At 44.3% G+C, this 17849-nt stretch overlaps 1 protein-coding gene across 1 annotated transcript; it reads right to left on the minus strand.

Annotated features, from left to right (window-relative positions):
• Nucleotides 1-8327: 8327 nt before the first annotated feature.
• LOC141108869 (olfactory receptor 52K1-like) lies at nt 8328-17387 on the minus strand. Its single transcript, XM_073600838.1, has 4 exons — nt 16922-17387; nt 15834-16223; nt 10045-10100; nt 8328-8387 (listed from the first exon to the last, which is right to left on the minus strand). The coding sequence occupies exons 1-4, from the start codon at nt 17385-17387 to the stop codon at nt 8328-8330; spliced, it is 972 nt and encodes a 323-aa protein (XP_073456939.1).
• Nucleotides 17388-17849: the final 462 nt, after the last annotated feature.

Genomic DNA, 17849 nt, shown 5'->3' on the forward strand with positions numbered 1-17849 from the left:
CATGAACTCTGGGTTTTGACCATTTTCAGCATTCAGACTCAGATCTCGTTGGTCCTTATGGGGCGTACACACGGTCGGACTTTTCATCTACAAAAGTCCGACAGCCGGTCCGACAGACTTCCTGCGGACTTTCGGCGGACTTGCGGCAGACTTTCTAACGAACGGACTTGCCTACACACGACCACACAAAAGTTTGACAGCCTAGTACGTGGTGACGTACATCAAGTCCGGCGAGACTATAAAACGGAAGTTCAATAGCCCGTACGACACCCTTTGGGCTCCTTCTGCTAATCTCGTGTTTATCTCGTGTTAGTAGAAGTTTGGTGAGAGACGATTCGCGCTTGTGAGACTCGTATTTTTCAGTTCGTTTTAACTGTTGTTCAGTCTGTGCTTGTGAGGTTTGTATCTGCTTTTCAGTGCGTTTGGTCAGTTGGCATTGAGAAATCTTTGTTTTATTGTCCGCTCGTTCCTGATTTTCAGGTCGTTCTTCACAGGCCTTGCTGTTCTTCAGTGCGTTCTGTTAAGTGCGTTCTGACCAGCCGACCGTTTTGAAGCCATGTTACCTGTACGTACTCGTCGTCGAGCTCGTGCATTGTATGTGCTTGGTGCTGTAGTTTATTCTTCAGACCAAGACCAGTCCATGAACAGGGCGAGGAGGAGTTCATGGACCAAGAATTGGTTGCTCCAGCGTGACCAGTTCTGTCACATGCCATTGCTCCGTGAGATCCGTGAGAATAATCCTGAGGATTTCAGGAACTTTCTCCGGGTGACGGACCCCGTTTTTGATCGTTTGGTGGCTTTGCTGACCCCCTATATCAGCAGGCAGGATACCTGCATGAGGCAAGCCATCACTCCGGAGCAGAGGCTAGTTGCCACGTTGCGGTACTTGGCGACGGGGAGAAGCCTGCAGGACCTCAAGTTCTCGACAGGCATCTCCCCTCAGGCTCTGGGGATCATTATCCCAGAGACCTGTTCTGCCATCATCCAGGTCCTGCAGAAGGACTATATTAAGGTAAGAATTTTTTCTTTTATTAGCATCACATGTTCTTTTATTTATTCTTTGATAATGTAATGTATTTCTTAGCTCAAACACTACTTACCATCATTGTAATCTAGTGTGAATGTCCCCTTTTTCTTCTCACGCATGCTTGATTTGTTTCATGTTCTTTTTTGTCATGCATGTATATTTGCCTTCAATAACCTCTCCAGCATACAATGCTGGTCACATATTCACCTTGTCTTCTCAGTTTGAATGTATTTAGTCAGCTGCATTGTATTTTGTTTCCCCTAAACTCTATCCAAATAGTGTGCTTATAATTAGCTTGATTTCACCCCCCCCCCCCCCTAATAATTTGCTAGAATCTTCTGTGGTGTTGATTTTTAAAAAGCAAATATATGTTGCACTTTGCAAAATGCATGTGCACTCTACAAGTGCATTTGTTCCAGTGCTTTAGTAAATGAGCAGAAGCTCTGCTGATTTCCATCATCAAATCATATACAAGCCACAAAGTGTTTTCATTAATTGCCCTTGCATGTGGTTGTGTACTCCTTGCAACATGAAAGCCTTTTTACCTTACCTCATTTACTTAAAGCTGGGGAGCAACTGCACTTGCAAAGTGGAACAACTGCAGTCTTGTAGCCTTTTTAGTCCATAAATCCCTGTGTGTCCTAAAATTAATATTTTTTGGTAATTTCACCACCCCCTAAAATGTAATCAATGTTCCATCAGAGGGGGTGATCAATCTGATAAGTGTGCCTTTCAATATTCTTTCTTCCAGAAGATATACATTATTTAATGTTATACTGATGCTGTGGAATAATGTTTTTAATTGTATAATTTTCTTGCCATGTTCGATTCAAAATTACTGATTTTTGTTTTCTTGTTTGATTCCCCAGTTTCCTTCAACGCCACAGGAATGGCAGACTGTGGCATCCCATTTTGCCACCCGTTGGGACTTTCCCAATTGTGGAGGGGCTATAGATGGGAAACATGTCCACATTGTGCCACCACCCCATTCGGGGTCATACTATTTTAATTATAAGGGGTTCCACAGTATAGTTTTAATGGCGGTGGTGTCGGCACACTATGAATTTCTATATGTGGACGTGGGGAAGAATGGCCGGATGTCGGATGGAGGAGTATTTGCCCAGACGGAGTTCTGCCAGCGTCTCCAGAGTGGTGGCCTGGGATTGCCACCTGATGCGGATAACGTGGAAGGACTCCCCTTTGTCTTCATTGCCGATGAAGCCTTCGCTCTGAGCAAGCACCTCATGAGGCCATTCCCCCAAAGAACCCTCACCCCGGAGAGGAGGGTTTTTAATTTCCGGCTGGCCAGAGCTAGAAGAGTGGTTGAGAATGCGTTTGGGATTCTGGCCAGCCGGTTCCGCCTGTTTCAAACCTCCATTAATTTGGCGGAATACAAACTTAATTTTATCATTTTATCGTGCTGCATCCTGCACAACTTTTTAAACAAACATTCTCAAAATTATATGGTGCCAGTTGGGCCTGAGGCCGGACTTATCGTTGATAATCTTACGGGCCTGGATACTGTCCATACTGGCTTGGCCCCCCAAAGTGCCCGTCAAGTTAGACAGCAATATGTTAATTATTTTATGGGTAGGGGGGCCATTGCAATAGGCCAGGATATCTAAAGATTTAAAATAAAAACAATCTTGATGAAATCTTGAATTATATTTATTGCTTGCCTTTCTTTTGGGCTTTCTCCTAGGTTATGGTCGAGCAGTTGTAGTGCCAACTGTATTTTCCTTGTAAATTTCTAAATAAGCTCCATTGCCACTGTAAACCACTTTTTTGAAATTTATAAACAAACTGATACTGAGCATTGAAATAACAAACCACACATTTATTTAATTCAAAGCAGATGTTTTTAATCTTTGGTATGCATTTAGTATAAAATGTTCCTAGCCAAAAATATAAAGATATATTAAATAAATTTAGAATAATATAATTAGAGTTAAATATTTTTAGATAATCAAAAATAAAATTTGTTGGGCATTTTGATTTTAGCAAACAGGCCTTTTTTTTTTTTTGGTGTTTTTTAAAATCCTTTTTTTGTTTTTTTTTTTGTCTTTTTTCAAATCCTTTTTTTTTTTGTTGTTGTTTTTTAAAATCCTTTTTTTTGTTTTTTTTTTGTCTTTTTTCAAATCCTTTTTTTTTTTTTTTTTTGTTGTTTTTTAAAATAATTTTTTTTTTTTTTTTGTCTTTTTTCAAATCCTTTTTTTTTTTTTTTTTGGTGTTTTTTAAAATCCTTTTTTTTTTTATTTTTTTTTTTTTTTTGAAAAATAGGCCTCCTTTTTTAAATGTTGTTAAACAGGCATATAATTTAACAGAAAATAATAAAGAGAAGGCCCAGAATGGGGTCATCAAACCAGGAAATGAAGGACATGATCGATGTTTTGGGGTTTAAAAAAGGGCATTTAGATTCGACCCAAAACATCAATCATGTCCTTCATTTCCTGCTGCATACGATCCAGCCGATTCCGCATTTGATCGATCTCCCCATTCCAGGCCATTATTTGAGCAATTAGCCGTTGGGCACTGTCTGTGGTGAAATAGTCACTTGGACCTAAAGTGGAATGAAAAAAAAAATATGTATAGAAATACGCACACATAGTTTACCTTACCATAAAGCTGGTGTCTCAGACACTGACCTGGTGGGGTGCCCATGTCGCATACTTCCTGAACATCCTCGGGGGTGGCGCTGTTGCTTGACTCAAGCACAACCAGAACACCTAAAATAGAGTAGAAAAATTACATAAAATAAAAGGCAGCCATGCATAGATTACCGTAAGCTGGTGTGTCAGACACTCACCTGGTGGGGTGCCCATGTCGCCCACCTCTCCTTCCTCCACATCCTCAGTGGGGCTTGGGCTGATTTCCCAAGTATGTTCTTTTGCTGGGGGGGGACTGGGTTCCTCTTGTTGGCTGAGTGATTTTTCCCCTATGTGAAGCAAAAAATTAATATACTTAGCACACAGATATTTTAGTACATACTAATCTTCAAACATTTGTAGTGAAGTGGTATACAAATTGTCTGTTTTTGTGTAGAGTTCCTAGTAGACTTCAAGATTTTAATTTCTAAAGACATATCAAGATGGATAGATATCTCGATATCTAGATATCAATATCAAAATATATCAAAAAATCTTTGGATCTCTCTCTCTCTATATATCTATAACTAAATATAAATCTTCAATCTCAAACAAAATCTAAATCTAAAAATAGATATTAATTTAATTGAAAAAAAAAAAAAAATTCTATATCTATCTATATATCTACCTATATATCTATATACATACATATATACATACATACATATGTATATATATATATATATATATATATATATATATATATATATATATATATATATATATATATATATATATACACACACACATATATATATATATACATATATATATATATATATATGTATATGTATTAATATATGTATATGTATATGTATATGTATATATATATATGTATATGTATATGTATATATATATATATATATATATATATATATATATATATATATATGTGTGTGTATATATATATATATGTATATGTATATGTGTCTATATATATATATATATATATATATATATATATATATGTGTAAATATATGTACACATATATATATATATATACACACATATATATATATATATATATATATATATATATATATATATATATATATATATATGTCTATGTGTATATATATAGAGAGAGATATATATGTATATATTATATATAGATATGTAACGATGTTTATTAAAAGATCATTTCAAACAATGAAAACAATCGTCTAGGAATGAAAAGCACATGGAGCGGTATACGAGGTAATCAACACAAGATGAAAACACAGGTACTTACTTTTTTGCAACACTTTACGGATCCGTCTGAACTGATCCGGCTCCCTGAGTTTCAGGTCAGACCATCTTTTTCTAATTTGATCCTTGGAGCGCTGTACCCCAAAAGAAGCCTGTAAAGTGTCCACCACCTTCGCCATTATTTTGGCCTTGCGCAAATTTGGCCGGGCGTACGGCCCATACTTCCCATCATAGTCCTTTTTTTGAAGAATGGCCACCATCTCCACCATCTCTTCAAAGGACATATTTGAGGCCTTAAATCTAGGCCTCACAGATCTTGACGTTCCGGCCTCCGGGCTTTTTTCGCTACCTGAGGTAGTTAACATGTCATGTGTCTCCGCCATTATTCACCCCACTACGCGCCGTAACTAAAAATGGGCGGACAACATGAGTTAAAATCGAACGTCAGGGGCGGGCGACGCAGGCGGAGTTTCACACATGCGTAGTGTATAAAGAGGGGCCTTGCGCACGTGTCGTACGTACGTTCTGTGCGTAGAATTAAGGGGCGGAGAACATGAGTTAAAATCGAACGTCAGGGGCGGGCGACACAGGCGGAGTTTCACACATGCGTAGTGTATAAAGAGGGGCCTTGCGCACGTGTCGTACGTACGTTCTGTGCGTAGAATTAAGGGGCGGAGAACATGAGTTAAAATCGAACGTCAGGGGCGGGCGACGCAGGCGGAGTTTCACACATGCGTAGTGTATAAAGAGGGGCCTTGCGCACGTGTCGTACGTACGTTCTGTGCGTAGAATTAAGGGGCGGAGAACATGAGTTAAAATTGAACGTCAGGGGCGGGCGACGCAGGCGGAGTTTCACACATGCGTAGTGTATAAAGAGGGGCCTTGCGCACGTGTCGTACGTACGTTCTGTGCGTAGGTGATAGTGGACCGGGACGCTACTAAACGAAGGTAATTTAAAATTTATACTTTTGGTCAAGACTTTGTAGCAAGCGGCCTATATGGCTTGACAGATTGATGAGGCCTACATAGGGATAAGATGATGAGGGTTTAGCAGAAACCCAATAAAAGTGTTTTTTGTCTTGTGACTTTATCTTTTATACAGACATTATGAATCCCCTATTTAAGGATCCAGAGTTCCTTACTGCTTTTATTTCTAAATATAGAGAGATGAGGAATTTGTGGGAGGTGAAACACCCACAGTATTATGCAAAGCATGTGAGGAAGTCAACGCTGGAGAGACTTCTGGCCTTTGTCCAGGCGACCATCCCGGAAGCAACAATGGAGACATTGCTCAAGAAAATTGGGGTCTTGAGGAACATGTATAAGAGGGAACATAAGAAGATCCAGGAATCAATGAGATCAGGAGCATCAGCAGATGATGTTTATGTACCCAGGCTGTGGTACTACAATCAACTCCGTTTTCTTGATGACCAGACTGAAGCCAGGGCATCACTTTCAACCCTTCCCTCCACCCTTCCCTGCACCCTTCCCTCCACCCCAGCAGAGGCTGATGAGGAGCAAGCTGGGTCTTCCATCCTGGATGAACCGGATATGACCATCTGGAGTCAGGTCAATTATTTTAACAAATATTTACTGTACTAATATTAATGATGTTAACTGGATGTTATAATTGTCTAAAATAATTTTGCCCTCAAAATTGTGTATACATATAAATTGACAGTAGTGGCTAAATATGTTTGGCACCTGCTTGAAATAATTAGGGTGTCTGATTAGACTATTTTATTAAAGAGATGTATTCACATTGAATTTGCTAGTCATGAGAAGCAAACTGTGTGTCATTGATGAACCCAAAAAAATATACTAAAACTATTGTCCTTTTTTTATACACAGGATGAGTCCATCCAGGAGGAATGTGGGGAAAGTGGCAGGCAGGAGGAGACCGGGCCCATGGACAGCCTGGAGGAGGCCGGATTCACCATCATCCTGGAGGAGGCTGGGCCCAGTGTCAGGCAGGAGGTGGCTGCTCCCAGTGAGGTGGCTGCTCCCAGTGAGGTGGCTGGGCCAAGTGAGGTGGCTGGGCCAAGTGAGGTGGCTGGGCCCAGTAGGAGCCTGACCGAATCCCAAGTGCCTCCCCTCCACCCTCCCAAAAAAAGGGCCAGGAAGGGGACGGTCACACAGGAGGCATCCCTGCGCCTCATGCAAGAGGCCACCCGTTTTTTAAAGAGCCCCCCCGAAGCGGAAGAGTCCTATGGCTGCTACTTAGCCAGCAGGCTTCTTCAAATGGATTGGGAGCAGCGCCTCATTTGTGAGCGACTATTTGGGGAAACAATCCAGAAGGGGCTGCAGGGCACGCTAACACGAAACACCCAACTACATGAGGCAGCCCCCCCTCCTCCTCCTCCTCCTGCCACAACTGAAACACCAGAGCCACAGCCTCGAAAGAAGGCTACAGGGAAGGCTGCAGGGAAGGCTGCAGGGCAGCGTGGAGGAAAGGCTGCAGGGAAGAGAAGAAAGTGATGACTTGGGTTCAGTCTGGTCTGACAGAAGACGCAGGCTGTTGTAGTACCACAGTCTGGGGACATCTATATCATCTGCTGGTGCTGTTGATCTCTGGGATTCTTGGACCAGATTGTGCTCCCTCTTATATGGACTCCTCAAGATCCCCATTTTCTTGTACACATACTTTTTCCAGCGTTGACTTCCTCTTTATTTTATTTAGACCATAAATAAATGGATCTTTTTTGAGTTTAGGTTTTTTATTTTAAATCATAGATTTTAGACACAATGTTTTAAATTAACAAGGGACAACAATCTCATTGATTTTACAAAAACACACCAAAAATAGATTAAAATAATGTTAATAATGTTCGAGTGGTAAGTATTTAAAAAAAAAAGATACATAACCAAAAACGGTTCTTTGGGTTAACTTTATATAAAAAAAAATAACAAATCACTATAAAAACAAAAATTATAAAGGGTTCTTTGTGGTAACTTTACAAACATTAAAAAAAATTTAACAAATATATATAAAAATGGGTTCCCTGTGGTAACTTTACAAAAAAAATTATAGATAAACAGAAAAAAAGTTCCACAACAATCATAAAATAAATATCTGGATAAAAATTACAAGAAAAGATGACTCCACCAAAAAAAAAAAAAATTTAAAAGTATTATTAGTATGGAAACATTGTTTTGAAAAAGCATACCATGTCATTCATGAGATCAAAGAGAAAAAGAATCCAGAAATCTGTTTGGGAGAACTCTGTTTGAATATGAACAGCAAAACATCTTCGTTCTTTATAGCATTCGTAAAGAAGACATTAAATGCGCTGCATTCAACGATCACAGATTTTGCAGCGTGAGGAATGTGCTACCTACAATACGAACACTAGTTTTACTAGACCGAGTGCTTCCGTTTAGTTTTTTTTTTTTTTTTTTCAAGAAAATTTTTATTGAGTTTTACTGCTTTACAGAGTATATGTAACATACATCCCAAACTGTGTGTTTACAGGTTTGATGCAATCGTACAGTGTTCAATAAAGTGAGAATACTGACAAATGTTAGTCTGACCAAGTAAATACAGAAACACATCTATCAGAAATAAGACTTATACATTACAGACCTATAGCATTGCATTAGCGCTGAGAGGTCGTTGCTGAATATGAGAGGACTGCAAGTGGTCATCGGTCACTTCCGGAAATGATGGGAGTAGCCACCCCGAATCCGTTCACCCCCTAGGGGATCAAAGCTGTGAACGGGTTGGGGTTATATGAGGGTGCGTCAGTGGCACCGCTGACTAGTGCGCGTGGTGGGTTGTGAAGCAGTACCACCGTGTGACCGTACTTGTTGCAGACGAATGATGAAGGAGATGTTATGTCAGAGTTAATGGGACGTCTAATTTGTTAATGTGTCAAGTGGGGGAGTGTTCGCAAGAGGGAGTGCCCATTGTGTCAGTGGGAAGAGCAGGGGTAGAGGTCTAACTGATACTGGGGTGGGGGAAGAAAGGGGGGTCCAGGAGGAAGGCGGCTCTGTGGAGTCAAGGAGTCTGGATAGTGCTATTTATGTGTTCAAGGATTAGAGAATGAGGAGGGAGTAGGTGGGGTTATTGGTGTGGGTGATTGACGGAAATGTAACCAACACGCCCAGGTTGTGTGAAATTTGGTGGGGTTGTCGTTGGCCTGGCAGATAAGCTTCTCCATCTCCGCCATTTTATCTACCCTCCTGATCCAATCTTGGACCGTGGGGGGTGAAGTAATTCTCCAAAAGGCTGGGATGCAAAGATTAGCTGCATTGATTAGATGTATGGTAAGCGATTTTCTGTAGGTATTCGGATAAACAGGAGTGTGGTGTAGAAGGTATCTTTCAGGTGTGAATGTCGGTGGGAAGGTGGTGATATGGGTGATCATCCGTTGGATATCTTGCCAGAATGGCTGGATGAGGCTGCAGCTCCACCAAATGTGTAGTAGAGTGCCCTTGGCAGAGCCACACCTCCAGCAGGTTGCGGGGATGGTGGGGTGAAAGTGGTGAATTTTGTCTGGTGTTCTGTACCATTTCGAGAACACTTTGAATCTGTTTTCCTGTGTGGATACGTTAATAGACCCCTTGTGCATGAGAGTGAAGATGGAGTCCCATTCCTGTGGGGATAGGTCCAAGGAAAGGTCTGATTCCCATTGTCTCACGAGTTTGTCATTTTTGATTGTGTGTTGTGAGAATAACAAGGAATAAGTGGCGGAAATAAGATGTCCCTGGGGTTCATTGTCTAGGCAAAGTAGTTCGAGAGGAGTGTGATCTCTACAGTAGGGGGAGTCTTTGCCAGGTGTTTGGAAAAAATGTCTCAATTGTAAATACTTAAAGAAGGGTAAATGATGATTGGGGAGCGTCGTTTCGAGTTCTGCGTGAGGGAGTAGTGAGCCATTGCGAAAGCAACCATGGGCCCTTACTGGATTAAAGGTCACTTCTTGTGAAGGACCCCTAAGCCGTAGGCCGGGAGGGAATTCTGGATTGTTGGTTAGAGGAGTCATGGGGCCCGGTGAAGGGAGCAGATTAAGCGTTTTGCAGACTGTTTTAAAGATTGCTAGGGTAGCACCAATGGAGGGGTGCAGGGAGAGGGTAGCTGGTATGTGTCTGCCATCGACCCATGGGGCGTTGACTAGTGGGAGATTTGCAAATGAGTCTTCCAGTTCTACCCAGTCCTTGGCCTGACGGTGTTTGTGCCAATCTACCAGTCTAGTCAAGTGGCAGGCCCAATAATATTTTCGGATATCCGGAAGACCCAGTCCTCCTAGCCGTTTGGGGAGGACCAGTCTGTCCCAACTAAGTCTCGGTTGCTTCGAGGCCCAGATGAAGGACCTGCAGATGCGTTTATAGGACGCGAAGAATGCGAGGGGTAATCTGATCGGTACGGCTTGGAGAAGGTAGAGGAGTCTGGGCAGTACGTTCATTTTTAAGATAGCGATCCTACCCAACCAAGAGAAGGATCCGAGATGCCATCTTTGAAGATCTCCTTGGATGGATAGGATCACAGGTGTGAAGTTCGTGGCGTATAAGTTTTTCAGGTCAGAGGTGATTTTGATTCCCAGGTACGAAATGGCCAGTGGTTCCCAGCCGAAGGGGAAATTAAGTTTACAGAGGTTAACCGTTTCGGGGGGTAGGGTTACATTAAGGGCTTTCGACTTGTCAAAATTGATTCTTAAGTTCGAGAGGGTTTGGAAAAATGTGAAGTCTGCTAGAAGGTTGGGGATGGTTGTGATGGGGTCCGACAGGAACAGCAATATGTCGTCCGCATATGCCGCTAGTTTGTAGGATTTATGATGTATGGTAACTCCTTTAATAGTGGGGTTGTCTCTTAGTTTGCGGAGCATGGGTTCAAGGGTCAGTATAAATATGATTGGCGATAGTGGACACCCTTGGCGGGTTCCATTGGATACAGAGAAGGCGTCCGACAGCGTGCCGTTGACTCTTATCCTGGCTGTGGGAGAGGTATACAGGGCTAGAATCATTGTGAGCATGCGCCGAGGCAGGCCTAGCGCCTGAAGGGTGGCCTCCATGTAGTCCCATGCTACCCTGTCGAACGCCTTCTCTGCATCCAGTGATAGAAAGAACCCTTTCGTGGATGATTTTGTGAGCCAATGATGTATGTTCAATGCTTTAATGGTGTTGTCCCTGGCTTCGCGGCCGGGGACAAAGCCAACCTGATCTAGCGAGATCAGGGACGGTATGAAAGGTAGGAGTCGGTTAGCTAGGGCTTTCGCATATAGCTTAAGGTCCACATTGAGTAGAGATATGGGGCGATAGTTCGTTACTAGGGTGGGGTCCTTATCTTTTTTGGGGATGAGTGTAATGTGTGCCGTGAGCATTTCGTTGGGTGAGTGCGTTAAGGGGGACAGAGCATTGAGAGCTTTCGCAAGGCGCGGAAGGAGAATGGAAGGGAAGGATCTATAGTAGCAGGCAGAAAGACCGTCGGGGCCGGGGCTTTTCCCTGTCTTCGTCTGTCGCAGAGCTGCAAGGAGTTCTTCCGTCGTGAGTGGAGTGTCGAGGGATTCAGCGTCTTCTGTGGAGAGGGGTTGCGGTCCATATTGTGTAAGAAAAGTCATAAGGGCAGTTTTCCGGTTGGGAGAATCTTCTGCGTGATGGGATGGTGGCAAATTATACAATTTAGTGAAATATTGTACAAATTGTGTTGAAATGTCCTCGTTTCTAGAAAATGGTTCACCCGCCGGGTTGCGGATTGTATGAATAGTGTGTGATGCCTTTTTTGCTTGCAGTGCCCTCGCTAATAATTTGCTGGATTTGTTCCCGAACTCGTAATATAATTTTTGTGTCAGCATGAATTTGCGTTTCAAAGATTTGTTTAGAACTTCTAAAAGCTCCTCTCTCGCCCGCGTTAGTTCGGCTAGTGACGCAGCTGCAACAGAGGCTTTGTGTGCCTGTTCAAGCTTGTGTATACGTGCAGTTAGTTCAACTATATGTGTGCGGTTAAGTTTGTTGCGATTAGCGGAGATAGAGAGAAGCTCGCCCCTGATGACACATTTATGTGCATTCCATGCGGTCAGAGGTGTTACGTCGGGTGTGTCATTATTAGCAAAGAAGTCAGTCAGGCATTTGGACATTCTATTCGTGTTAAGTTCATCCGTCAGTAGGGAGCTGTCGAGGCGCCAAATACGCGTTTTTGTGTTCGTAGATGTTAGTTGTAGGGTCATAGAGATAGGGTTGTGGTCTGATAGTATGGACGGTTCTATGGTGGCTTTTGTGAGGTTGGTCAAGTCATTTTGAGAGAGGAAAAAGTGGTCCAGTCTGGAGTATTTTGCATGCGATGGTGAGAAGAACGTGTAGTCCCTGTCTGTGGGATGCATGGTACGCCACGTATCGTGGAGTAGGAGGTTATTGAGCTGCAGTTTGACCGCTCTTAAAGCCCTGTAGGTGAGAAAGGAGGACCCGTTGGAGGTGTCCAACGCTGGGGTCATTGGGACATTGAAATCACCACCGACGATGAGGGTGCCGGCCTGAAAACTGGTTAACAGTTGTAGGGTCTTCGTGAGAAAGGCGACCTGGCCTGTGTTGGGGGCGTAGATGTTTGCAATAGTATAAGGTAGCTGATGGAGAGTGCCTCTTATAAAGAGGTATCGTCCATGTGGGTCCTTTAACGTATCTGTGATCAGGAATGGGCACTGGTTGGAGATGAGGGTTGAAACCCCTTTTGATTTCGCCTCTACATTGGAAGCATGTAGTATCGTGGGGAAGTAACGGCTTTGCAATTTGGGGATGGAATCCGTGCGGAAGTGTGTTTCCTGAATCAGCACTATGTGAGCTTTGGAGTGTTTGAGTGATGTTAATAATTGAGACCTTTTTTCAGGGGTATTCAGACCCCTTATGTTGATTGAATACAGCTTGAGTGATTGTGTTGGTTGTGGTGCGACTCCTCTGGTGAGGGCGGGGTTCGTCATGGCCTTCGTCATGGGATAGGGGGGAAAGGGAGGGAGGGGTCGATGTTCAGAGGGGGACGTCTAGGAAGTAAAGCAAGTATAAGTAGCAAATGTGGGTTAAGTGGGGAGAACCGAAGAGGTGTGGCACAGAGTGACCACCAACCTCCTACTTGATATATCGGTCGTGTACAGTACCTGCGTGGGGCACCGTATCCCTTGAGGGAGACTGTGACTCCAGGCAGGCCCGTATGGGGGTTGACCAGGATCGGGCAACGGAGAGGGTCGAGAGAAGAAGTAGCGAGGATAGGAATAAAGCCCTCCGCCACAGGATAAGTTATAGCTGATTGCTGAGGTGTGGGTATAGAGTGTGTTAATCAGGGTTGTGGGTGATCAACTAAGGGGCAGTATAGTACTTTCAGCAGACCATCGTAAATTCAGATGCAGACATCGTGAAGGGGGTCAAGGTCAGCAATAGAACAGTAGGTCTAGGTAACCGAGAGGGGCCTTTTAGGAGAGGCAACTTCCAGAGCTAGGTGGCGGGTGCCATAATGTACAGGCCTGGTAGTGAGACAACTGCCGGTATCCCTAGCCAATCGTGTGCTGTGCCCCTCCCTCCTGCGCGTAAGGTGCGCGGTGTGGAGTGAACAAAGGTCCGAGGCAGCTGCTGGAAGTTACCCCCCCCTGGGCATCCGTCATGTGACTCAGTAGAAAACTTAACTATAACAATGTGCCACTTGTGAAGCCTAAACTACACTTGGGCTAACTAGGGGAGGGAAGCTGGAACAATAGCAGACAGAACCTCGGCGGTATTGATAGTACCGCAATACAGAATCTATTGCAATCCTAAACCAAACAATATAAGGATCAGTAAATCAAAAATAACAGAACCAAGGGATGGAAGTACCGGCCAGTTCATACTCCTGTACGAGGTGAAGTAGCTTACGGCAGCCTGGCAGGATCAGTGTGCGGCGGACATGTAGGTGGCGGCTTTGGATCAGCTGGTTGACAGATGTCCGGGTGGGCACCGCAGCGGCGTCAGAGTCATCGATCGTGAAGCCGTTGGAGTTGTCGGCAGAGTAGCCCGTCTTTTCCACCGGGATGCTGTGTTCCTTCAACGCTTGCGACTCCTCTTGTCAGCGTTCGGGCTTGAGGCATCTGTGGTGCGGACGCACGTAGAGTTCTGGGCGGGGTTGATCGTCGCGGTGCAGTGTGGTAGTCGTAGTTGCGAGTCCGCATAGTAAGCTGACAGCAAACAGTGGAGGGCGGGGCTTGGAGTAAATGAGTGCCATCTGGGCGAGGTCCGAAGCAGAGAGACATCACTGATGTTGCATTGAAGCGAAGGGAGTCCGCTAGCCCATGAATCCGGCATATTCGGCCTGTTGATGGGTTAGTGTGATCCTCTGATATAAATCCATCATGCCCAAAGAAGGTGTAGAAAACAAAACAGAAAAACAACATTAAAAACAAAAAAAGAAAAACTTTTCGCTGGAGCTGGAACTGTGTGTAACTGCGTCTAACAGTCTTGGAAACCGGTTACATATGTCTGTTCCGACCCCTACGTGGGCCCCGAGCTCTGAGGGATACATCTGGGCTGTTGGCGCGGTAATGGGAGCGGTGATTCGCATGGCTTCTGTTCTCGGAGGGGGAGCGTCTCCGGCTGGGCTGAGGTGCTTGCGTTTCCATGTGTTCCGTTCCGTCCGTCCCTCTGGTGTAATTGCGGGGGCGAAATGCAGCGTACCAATTGGGGACATGTATCATGGGGATACCGAGGGTGGCGCAGAAATGTGGGAGATCCTCAGGGACCTTGAGTAAAGCGGTGCGTCCCTGCGTGGAAGCGGAGAGGCAGAAGGGAAACTTCCACTTGTACACTATCTGTCTGTCCCTTAGGGTTTCCAGCAGAGGTTTCAGGTCCCGCCTGTGCTGGAGTGTGATACCGGACAGATCTTGGTAGATTTGTACTTGCGCGCCATTGTGCAGTATCTGCGGCCTACCCCGCGCCATTTTGAGTATTTCCTCTTTCAGCCTGAAATCCACTATGCAGCATATAATGTCCCTCGGTGGGTCTGTTTCCCTGCCTTTGGGGCGAAGTGCGCGGTGTATGCGTTCCATTTCCACTGGGGTGTGTGCAGGCCGGTTAAGCAGGGAATTGAAAATGGAGATTATGGCTGGGGATATATGGTCCCCTTCAACAGACTCCGGCAGACCTCTGATACGCAGGTTGTGCCTTCTGCCCCGGTTGTCGAGGTCTTCCAAGTGCCTCTGCATGTCACGTAGCTGTCGGGTGTGAGAATCAACGTCTTCCGATACTGACTGCAGGACAATTTCTTGGTGCTCTGTCACGTGTTCAACCACCCGTACCCTTTCATTCAGAGACTTCAGGTCTAATCTGAGTTCTGAAATGGCCGTCGCTAGAGTCTCTTTAATGTCCTCTGCCACGGAACGTAGGTCAAGAATAGTCAGTGGCGGGTGTGGGCTGAGTTCAATCCCCTCTTCCCCCGCTAACGGAGGCAGCACCTGAGGTGGTAGAACGGGCAGCTGGTGCGGATGCGAAGATGCCTGTGAGGGTTGTCCCTGTGTGTGGCGGGCGGGCGCCATATTGCCTCTACCCGTCCGGAACATCTCGGGGATATTCTGCCCCTGTGTACCGACAAGGTCTCTCGGGGACCTCGAGCGGGATGCAGATGAGGTCCGGGAGGCTGTCCCCATGTTCTGTCGTGAGTAAGGAGCGGAATTACCTCACAATATAGGTGGCTTTCTCCTGTGGCGGACGGAGCTCAGGAATTATGCGACTGTCTCCATGCCAGGTCAGGCCACGCCCCCTTCCGTTTAGTTTTTGCTCATGAGCATGCGTCGTTTTTTTGTCCGTCGGACTAGCATACAGACGAGCGGATTTCGGGGTCCGTCGTAGTTACGACGTAAAGATTTGAAGCATGTTTCAAATCTAAAGTCCGTCGGATTTGAGGCTGAAAAAGTCAGCTGAAAGTCCGAAGAAGCCCACACACGATCGGATTACCAGCCAGCTTTAGTCCGTCGGCGTACGTTGGACTTTTGTAGACGAAAAGTCCGACCGTGTGTACGCGGCATTAGGCCATAAATCAGGGGATTGATCAGGGCAGGGACCAGTAAATAGGCGGCACTGAGAAGATTGTGGGTGTCTTGGGTCACTGATTTAGATATCCAGTACATGACAGAGGAGGAGAGCCTGAAGAAGTAGACAACCGAGAGGACCAGGATGTGAGTCCCACATGTGTGCAGTGCTTTGTGCCTAAGCGTTCCAGTGGAGATCTTCGATGCGGCCCAAATGATGCTGCCATATGAGATGGAAAGAAAGGACAGGTCCGCTATCATGGAGATCACTCGCAAGCTCAGGCCCGCAACCTTGTTTTTGGCCACGTTACCACAAGCCAAGCCCATCAGGGCCATGTGCTCACAAGCAAAATGGTGGATGGTATTGGAGCCACAGAAATTGACAGTGGAAGCTAGATAGATGACGGGACCAATGAAAGTGGAAGGCTGTCTCCCAGGGGCCACTCGATATTCGTCTATCTGTATAATTATCATACAGGGACCATACTACTTGTCTATGCACAGGAGCTTCTGCTCTGCAGCCATCAAGGCACCTAGGCTTTAAGGCCTTAGTACCTCTCATTTTGGCTACTGGTCCTGCATTATGGCACTATCTCGCCCCTGTTTTGGAATTTACTTGGCTAATATCTTTGACCTACTTATGTTAGCATATGTGGCCATTTCCAATTAACGGCATATAGACCGTTGGAATTAACCCTTCCTGGATGATACTTTTGGATATCCTCTTTATCTGGATACCCACACACGAGCCTTATTCTCCTGCAAGACAGTGAGATCTGCTCTCTCTTTTTTATCTTTGAAACCTTGAATGTGTCCTTTGGAAGCCTAACGGTGAAACGCGTTGATGCACAAAGACTCACTGTATACTTTGTATCATTCTACATGATTTTTATCTTTGAATGCTCTACTCATGTTATGGAATTTTCTAATAAATATTGTTATTTTTCTATACCTGGCTATTGTTTCTTATGCCTTTAAAGTCCGACCTAGGGATACTTAGCTAGTATCCCTTTTCTTTTTGTTCCCCTCTTTATTACGGATGTGGCTATGTGAGTACCCTCTTTCTTTTAGGGACCAATGAAAGTCACACCTCTTATAAAAGATGCAACTGTTAGATAAACCAACATTCTCCTGGTCATGATAATGTGGTAACTCAACAGCTTGTAGATGGCAATGTATCGATCCAGGGCCATCATCAGAAGAACATTGCAGTCCATCATGGATAGGAAGTAGATGAAGAACATTTGAATCAAGCAGCCAATCAGAATGATCTGGTTCTTGTCAAAGAGAAAGCCAAGGAGCATCTTGGGCAGTATGTTGGTGGCACTACAGATGTAGGTGATGGACAATAGTGAGATCAGGATGTACATCGGAGCATGCATGGAGCTTGCCTTTCTTACTGTGTGGATGATGACGCTGTTGGTCAATATAATGATTATAAAGAGAAGGAAAAATAGGATGAACAGGAGACGTCTGAACTTAAGGAAGCCAGGGAACCCCAACAAGGTGAATTCCTGGTGAGACGGATAGAAGGTGGAATTTGGGATGCCTACCATGACATTTGGTATAAGTCAGAATCAGCCACCTGTAGATGAAGGACAAGCGATGAGTTGGAAACTCTTTTATATTTCTATAAAGAGCCACGCTAAAAAAACAATATTGAACTCAAAAAATGAATGCAGTTTTATATATCAGAACCATCAACATTTGCGATATAAATTAAACTAGATTTAAGTGCCAACACGCTATATAGATAATTGGTAACACACCCACATGTAACAAAATCAAAAACTAAAATCAACAGCAGACTGATACAGTGACATAGCTCACAGATATAAATTCATATAAGTTCATATAAGTTAAATAACTCCTCTTATGAATATTCAAATGTGGTGCTCAAACATCCAATCACCAGTAGATCTCCAAATTGTGACACCAGCACCTTAATCTGGATGTAGACTTGCCAAAAACTGTGCACCCTCTAACTAAAGAGAGATCATATAACTTGAAGGGGGAAA

Source organism: Aquarana catesbeiana, linkage group LG09, assembly GCF_042186555.1.
Source record: "Aquarana catesbeiana isolate 2022-GZ linkage group LG09, ASM4218655v1, whole genome shotgun sequence".
Lineage (NCBI taxonomy): Eukaryota > Metazoa > Chordata > Amphibia > Anura > Ranidae > Aquarana > Aquarana catesbeiana.